Here is an 8,778-nt window from a genome sequence, read left to right as displayed (position 1 = left end):
TACCCCTTGCCAGCAGGAAGCAGTTTCAGAAGCCAAGACCTTCTCCCTTTACTCCAAAAGAATTTGGGTTCCATTTGTTTGAGGGGAGAATGATGGGGTTGGGATCTGGGCACCAGAAAGGAAAAACTCTGGACTTTCCCACATGGCCAGATCTCTTGGCTGTCGCCTGAGGCCATAATCCCATCAACTGGCCTTTCATTGTGGCTATGCCCAATCTCTGTTGCCCTTAACCTAGGCTGGCCTTCCATTGTCTTGCCTCCCTGTGCCCCATCCCCCTCCCCACCACTTCCCACCCTTAATCCTATCTAGACTCCATTCTCCCTTGGCCACCACTAGAGTTCTATTACCTCATAGACTACTTGGCCACTCCTAGATCCCTCCCATAGTCTTTCTGTATATGAGGTCCATCTCATCTCCATTAAGATGCTTAGATTATTATAATATAGCCACTGCTCAGATTCCCAAAATCTAACCACTGGTCAGATTCTTATAATCTAGCCAATAGCTTGCTAATGTTCAGACTTCTTAAGAGTCTGCCTAATATGATGGATGTTCTAATAAACTTTGTCTTTGGCTGAAAAAAAAAATAAAAGAAAGTCCAGTATATCAATACTGTAGACTAAATTATTTTGAAATAGGGAGTGCAAGTAAGCTGATATAAAAATCTTCTTCAAAACAGAATCATGGGGCCTTCAGGGTCACCTGTTCTGTGGTAGTTTTCCCTTAGATTTTAAGGTGTATGCAAATTTTTGTTCCCTCTATCCCCAGGGAAGTTTTCTGTACCAGGTTTTGCTATAAGTTACCTGTAGTCTTGAGAACAAAGTACATGGAAGGAATGATCATGATCAATAGCATTGGAAAAAGAACAATTTCACCCATGAAAAAACCCTTCACCAGTTCCCTCTTCTATAAGCCTTTGTTGTGTGAGTAGACTCAGAATCTGGGAAATTAACAGTGTTGAGGTTTAGAGTTGGGAGAGCTGGTTCAGATGTGAAAGAATTCATTTAGATCTTCTCTGTAACCATTGGAAGCTTTATTTTGTGAAAGCCTCACAGGCCTGAGGTTAGCAAGGAGCTAAACTAAAGCCCCAATATAGGAAAAGACCCAGGCTTGTATAGACAGAAAGCTACACAGCCAGTAGGATGATGTATTTTTAGGGTTTCTTCTGGGGGTTGGAGATTAGGGGACAGGCTGAGAACAAACAAGATGCAGAAGATGGTTGTTTACAAGATAAGGAAAAACTGTCATGACACACGATGAGGAAGATGAATGACAGGATAAGGAACACAGAGTAAGGGAAGCAAAGGCAATTCTTTTGGTACAAGTTGTATGGCATTTTAAGATAAGGGGAAAGGACTTGAGAAGTTCTCAAGTTCCAAGATCTTAAGGTACAGGATGGGCTACAGAATGAGCCTCCAACCCCCTCAGGGGCCTGGGAAAGTAACCCTTAGTATTATTTTTAATCCAAGGGCACTCTTTGTCCCCACATCATATCCGCACTCAAACACTAGGCAGGAGAAATCTTTTGAAAAAAGGGGCGAAGGTTGTTATCTTCAGTAGCTGCTTCTTGCTGAACAGTGGTGAAGACTCCATTTCAAGGGCCAAGAAGAGGTTGAAGAAGGGAGCTCAGGGTTGGGGTGCAGAATTCAGTGCCAGCTGAGTCCAGGGTGGAGAGAGGCAAACCATTTGGGGACACCAAGGGTCAGGGCTGGTATCCTAAGAGTTGAAAGTGCAATTTCTGCAGGCAAGAAGACACAAATCAGACCTACATTTGAGAGGCCAGTACCCTTTCTTATGGTACCTGAAGTATGAACCATTGACTCTGTTTCTCTGAAAGAATGCTTTTAAGGTCAATTCAAGGACACAACAAACCTAGGAATGAAACTTGAAAAATTCACAGTAGATTTGGACATAATTGTTATCAGTATAAAACTATTATTGCAACAAATCAGCATGCAAATGAAAACTTAGTGGGCCTTCTAAAAACCACACAAAAAGATTTTTGCAAAACATTTCTGAGTAAAAAGTATTTCCCTTTCTTAAAAATAAAACTTACAGTTTATCCTGATGTTAAAAGGAATAATCACTAAACTTTCATGAAGTAAATGAGCTGGAAACCTTAAGGATTGGACTTTATCAAAACCAAGTTGGTGTAAAATGTCTTTTAAGTATCACAAATCCCCCAAGGTGCCATGAGACCAGAATTCTCAATAATCACAAATTCCTAAGTATCAAAAGGTGCTTACCTTGGGAAGTTTCAATTTTTTTTTCTAAGGCAAGAACATACTCAATTAAATTAGCCTTATCATAATAATAGAGATTTACCAGGACTTTAAAAATTTACTCAGTGGGAATTCCACTGTAGAAGACTTTGCACAGGGTTGATAAGAAATTATGACTATATAGTTCCAAAAACCTTTGTCTTAGTTAACAACCTCATAATCTTACAGTACAATTCTTGATCTAACAATCTCTAGATTATAAGAGAAATTGCTTTTCTAGCAACACAGGTGATACAATTGTTAACCAAATTACACAATACAAGAAAATTTAGAAATATAACCAAACCACAAGTAATTATGATGTATTTAAAGCTTGAAACCAGTTAATTACCAATCAGGTGACCTTAAAATTACTTGAATGAGCAAACCAGATCTGGATTCATAATCACTAATGGTAACATTTTAATTTCTAAGGCCCAATACTCTTAGCACTTTAAAAGAAAAGATAATTAGTCATAAATGTACTTTTTTTTAAAGACACCTGGTGAAAATTCCCAGATACAAATAACCTTTTACTTCCTTGAGCTGGAATTCCCAGGAGTTTTGGGGTATAGAAGGAAGGGAGTAATTGCAGTTTCCCCAATTCCCTAGCTCCAAGAGAATTGAAAGAATTGACAGAATTGTGCATAAGCTTCCAGATAGGGAGTGTGTTCTCTATGCTGCTGAAGGTGTGCCCAGGTCCTTAGCCTCGAACCACTGGACTAAGAGCCTGAGAGGTCAAGCTGAATGTGAGGAAAGGGATAGGAAGAGAGAGGAGGCTTACATACCTTCCAGTCTTGGCTGGAGAGGAGCTGTAGTTCCTCCTCTCTTTTACCTTTGAGACTTATCAGATAAGCCTTAAACATTCCAGCTCTCCATTCCCATCCTCCTGGGAATTTTGAGCTGAAACGAGAGAAAATGAGATCTTGAAAGCAGGGTGCAGGGACCCCCAAAGAAAACCAGGCGTAAAGGCTCTCCCACTGGCCTCCTCAACGTCCCAAGGGAGAGGGGAAGGAACAACACCTCCAAAACTAAGGTGCAGGGGAAATAAAAGTTTGCTCAAGAAGAGCAGGGTGCCTTTTCTTTAAGTTTTGGAGATCAAATTTCTTACTAAACTTGTCTTGTTTAGAAATCCCCTTTACAAATCATTTTTCTAGATGACATTGAGGTCAGGCTGTGTTACAATGGAACACTAGGCACTTTTCTTTAATCTCCTTCCCCGAATTTCCCATCCTAGTCTCCTAGCAGCCTCTCGCCGACACTTGAGAGGAAAAAAATGTGACTGACCCAGCACAAGAGCATCCCCTTATATGAGGGTCAACAGTCCAACTGACCACCCAGAAGTCAGTGGAGCTTCAGATGCCACTGGCAGTGTGTGGGCACTCCAGCAGTCTCTCAGCCAGGGAGACAGTAGGGGGAGAACAGGTCTGAGGAAGAGAACAATGAAAAGGGCGCTTACCTGTTATCCCAGGGACCAGCAGAAGATCAGCAGAGTCCAGTTAATATTTGGACTCCCAGGTTTTGGCACCATTTTATGTTGAGGTTTAGAGTTGGAAGAGCTGGTTTAGATGTGAAAGAATTCACTTAGATCTTCTCTGTAACCATTGGGAGCTTTGTTTTGTGAAAACTTCACAGACCGGAGGTTAGCAAGGAACTAAACAAAAGCTCGAATATAGGAAAAGATCCAGGCTTACATAGACAGAAAGCTACACAGCCTGTAGGATAATGTATTTTTAGCGTTTCTTATGGGGATTGGAGATTAGGGACAGACTGAGAATAAACAAGATGAGGAAGATGGTTATTTACAAGATAAGGAAAAATTGTCATGACACAGGATGAGGAAGATGAATGACAGGATAAGGAACTCAGGGTAAGGGAAGCAAAGGCAATGCTTTTGGAACAAGTTGTATGGCATTTCAAGATAAGGGAAAAGGACTTGAGAAGTTCTCAAGTTCCAAGATCTCAAGGTACAGAATGGGCTACAGAATGAGCCTCAAACCCCCTCAGGGGCCTGGGAAAGTAACCCTTAGTATTATTTTTAATCCAAGGGCACTCTTTGTCCCCACATCAACAGACCCTGGATCCTTGTAGTCTGTATCTCAGAATTGTGGTATTTCTTAGAATTGCAAGGCATTAAGGGACAGGGCTACTATTGTTAGAATTCTGTGTGTACATTTTGAAATACTATTCCATATGCAGACAGGCCTTTACTAAACCCTAATGAATGGTAGAAAACATGTAAAATAATGATTCTGGGGAACTTTTCTTCTCAGAGAATGATGACTCCAGCTACAAGACTCTTCCAATGGCTCCCACTTCCAGGTGAAAGAATTCATCCTTATGGGACTCCCTGGAATCCATAGTTGGCAACACTGGCTGTCTCTGCCCCTGGCATTACTCTACCTCTCCTCCATCGGTGCCAATCTGCTCATCTTTATCACCATCTGGAAGGACCCCAAATTGCATCAGCCCATGTATCGATTCCTAAGCATTCTGTCTATAGTGGACATGGGCCTGGCCACCACCATCACACCCAAGATATTGGCCATCTTCTGGTTCGATGCCAAAGCCGTCAGCCTCCCTGAGTGCTTTGCTCAGATCTATGCCATACACTGCTTTGTAGGCATGGAGTCAGGCATCTTCCTCTGCATGGCTTTTGACAGATATATGGCTATTTGCCATCCCCTCCGCTATCCCACCATTGTCACAGACTCTTTTGTCTTCAAAGCCACAGTATTCATGGTGCTCAGAAATGGACTGGGTGTTATCCCAGTGCCTGTGCTGGCTGCTCAGAGAGATTACTGCTCCTCCAATGAGATTGAACACTGCCTCTGCTCCAACTTGGGGGTCACCAGCCTGGCCTGTGATGACAGGAGGCCCAACAGCATTTGCCAGATGATCCTGGCCTCACTGATAATGGGGGTTGACTTAACCCTGATCATCCTTTCCTATGTCTTGATCCTCTGGTCTGTGCTAAAGCTGAACTCGGCAGAAGCTGCATCCAAAGCCTTGAGCACCTGTAGCTCCCACCTCATCCTCATCCTCTTCTTCTATACTGTTATTGCTGTGATTTTTGTCACCCACTTGGCAGGGAGAAAGTATCCCCTGATCCCTGTGCTCTTTAATGTACTGCACAATATCATCCCCCCAGCCCTCAACCCTATTGTGTATGCATTTAGGACTCAAGACCTCAGGCTGGGCTTCCAAAAGGTGTTTCTGCCAGGCAAAAAGAGCAGATGAGCTCAAAGGAAGCAGGATCCCTGAAGTCAAATTTCCAGTATATACAATCTCCACTTCCTCCAGATAGAGACCCAGCTAGATTTTTTTTTTACTCTGTGAGCAACAGTTTTAATGTCCCACAAGTGTCTGCTCTATCTTCAGACTCTTTCCTAGCTTTTATGATTCATTTTTGCCATTATGTTAGAATACAACAAGGGAAATCTGATGGTCCAAATAATTTTATTATAGATCATGATTTATTGTAACCACCTAAGAACACCTTCGATGAATGCAAATGATTCCACTTGGGTTATAATGAACAATGTAGGCTGGAGGACTTTTAACACAAGTAGGATCTCATACATCTCTTTATGGGTAGCTAGGTGGTAGAGTGGATTAAGTGCAGAGCCTGGAGTCAAAAAGACTCATTTTTTTGCATTCAGAGCTGGCCTCAGACACTTACTAGCTGTGAGAGTCTGGGCAAGTCACTTAACCCTGTTGGCTGCAGTTTACTCATTTGGAAAATGAGCAGGAGAATGAAATGGCAAAACCCTGAAGTATCTTTGCTGAAATCACCAAACAGGTGGCAACTAGGTGACACAGTGGATAGAGCACAGGACCTGAGTTCAAATCCAGCCTCAGCTGTGGCAAGTCACTTAACCCCAATTGCCTCACAAAAAAAGAAAATAAAATGACAGAACAACAACAAACAAACATAGAGCTTCCATCCTTTTAACATTTGACAATGAGTTGTTGAATAAACACCCTATGTGAAGAGATATGCATACCATAGGAGGACTTGTTTTGTTTTAACACCAATGGTTTACATATTCCAGGTTTATTGAAACCCAATTGGTCTGGTAAGACACAAGACATTCATCTCAAGGTGTTGACCAATGAACTCCAAGTCACTTTTTCTTTTATCACACATCCCTATTTTGTAGTGGGGAAAAAATAGAAGAGGATATTCCATATTTATAAATTTACATATTTATAAATGCTCTACTCAAAATTATGTATATTATGAAAACTATGCAAAATAAAGAATTTAAAGCATGAGATAAAGATGGAATATTTAATCCTAAAGACCCTGGAACTTTGTGAGGAGTGTAACATGGTCATACATACTTATGGCTTGTGTGTAGAGAGGATGGGTTGTAGAAGGGAGAGACCTGAGCCAGGGAAACCACTTAGGAGGTTCTTCTGATAGTATAGGCAAGAAGTCATGAGGTGTTGAAGCTGGGGTCAAGAGTCTGCATAAAAATAGAAAAGGGGAGAAGATTGGGAGATGTTTTTAGGGGCAAAATGAACAGATTTGGCAACAGATTAGAGAAGTAGAGTGATGGAGTATTAGGGGCTGAGAGTGACACCAAAGATGTGAATTAAGATTACTGGAAACTTGGACGTGCCTTGGACAGTGATATCAAAGTTCTAAAGAACAGTAGGTTTTTAGGGAAAGATGAAGTAATGAGATTAACAGAGTATATTGTAATTGCCTCACACCTGCTTATCTTCTGCTACTGACTCTTTTACGCACCAAAAAATTTAAAATTGCATTATTGTTTGTGGGTATGAGTGGGGAAGGTGAGAGAAAGAGAGAAAGAGAGAGACATAGACGGAAAGAAGGAGAGATGAGCCAGAAAACAGCTTTGGTTTACAACCACACACAGAGGATAGAATATGAAAGATTGTTCTCAAAATTAAAATGATGAGAAATAGTTATATATGTAAGAGAAACAGGAAAAAAATGAGGAAGAGAAAATGTATAGAAGTTGGTCAATATTATTAAATGCAGCAAAGTAGCAAAGAGCATGAGGACTAAAAATTGTCTTAAAGCAGGACCTCACCCCTCTACATCCTGAGTCCTCTTTCATTCTCACTCTACATGTCTAGGACATTTTAGTGCCTCACTCTAAGTTTCTATCCTTTCTTAGGGTGTGAATATGCCCAACAATTTATCCATAATTTATCAAATGGCTGGTTCCTCAGCCTATTGAGCCTCTAATCCCTTTCCCAACTTTGTGTGACCTGAAAGAATTTCTAATTCACACGCAAGTTGACTGGACTCTTTAATCTGGAGCAAACAAAAATAACAACACTGGCTTTAAAACCCTCATCAACAGTAAATCTGATCATCCTAATGTGGTCTGAAATCTCAGCTCCCTCATCCATTCTTCTGCATCCATGGGGGTACAAAATCATGACCCTATACATACACAGGCCAAACCACTGTCATCTCTAAGGGAAAGATGCCCAAGAAGTCTCTCTCCCTCAGCTCACACTACATGTGCTTAGCCTCATCTGACTAGACCTACATTGATTTTCCCTGGCTATGTTTATAGACTCTTCAGGGGCATACTTAATGGCAGGTAAATGCTGGTCTGGAAGATACCTCACAGCATGGTCAGAAGAGAGGCCCACCATCATTTGTTTCCTTAGGATCTCCCTTGCCACAAGTCATTAGAATGTTTCTTAAGCATATTCTCCCAGAGGCTCCAAACTCTTACCAAGATATCTGGTGAGTGGCTGTTCATAAACCTACATCTCCCCTGGCAATCCAAAGAGCTGGAAAAATAAAAACAAAAACAAAAAGCTTTAAAAATCAAGTAAACATTTGTCAAGTGCATATTATGTATCCAACACTGTGTTCAATGCTGGGATACAAAAAAAGGCAAAAAAAAATCCTGCTCTCAAAGAGTTCAAAGTCTATGAGGGGAGACAACATGCAAACAATGATGTACAAACAAGATATGTACAGGATGGACTGAAGATAATTAAGAAGTAAAGTACTAGCATCAAACGGGGATCAGGAAAAGCTTCTTGAGAAAGGAAAAATTTTAGTTGAGACTTGAAAGTGAGGGGGAGCAGATAAGCAGGGAAAGAATTCCAGGCATGAGAATGGCCAAGTTGGGAGATGGAGTGTCTTCTGGGAGGAATAGAATATAGGCCAGTGTCAATGGATCATGGAGTAGATGGAGGGGAGTAAGGTATAAAGAGATATGATGAGAACAGCAATAATTTGAAGAAGAAAAGGGGAAGACACTGAGATATAAGTTCATGGGTCAAAACCCCTCTCAGATTTGATTGAACTTACCTTCACATAAAGATGCAAGAAATGAGAACAAGCAGGTAGCAGAAATAATGAACTTATCCTCTGGACAAATTTTCTCTCTGTGTCAGTTTCCCCAACCAGTTAGCCACATGAGAGAACTGAAGTGCTTTAAGTTTGAAAACTGAGGAACCTTAGCCCCCTATCTGTTTGGTAATTTGGGGGCAAATATTAAAACTGAGCATATAG

The 8,778-nt window shown here is 41.1% G+C and overlaps 1 protein-coding gene across 1 annotated transcript; it reads left to right on the top strand.

Moving 5' to 3' along the window:
- Positions 1 to 4,235: 4,235 nt before the first annotated feature.
- Positions 4,236 to 6,078, top strand: LOC114031072 (olfactory receptor 56B1-like). The gene is made up of 3 exons (XM_027846089.1): positions 4,236 to 4,280; positions 4,551 to 5,473; positions 6,039 to 6,078. Exons 1-3 carry the CDS (start codon positions 4,236 to 4,238, stop codon positions 6,076 to 6,078), a joined length of 1,008 nt encoding a protein of 335 aa, XP_027701890.1.
- Positions 6,079 to 8,778: the final 2,700 nt, after the last annotated feature.

This window comes from Vombatus ursinus, unplaced genomic scaffold, assembly GCF_900497805.2.
Source record: "Vombatus ursinus unplaced genomic scaffold, bare-nosed wombat genome assembly UNPS02015042.1, whole genome shotgun sequence".
Taxonomy (NCBI): Eukaryota; Metazoa; Chordata; class Mammalia; order Diprotodontia; family Vombatidae; genus Vombatus; species Vombatus ursinus.
This window is presented reverse-complemented; position numbering and strand designations above follow the sequence as displayed.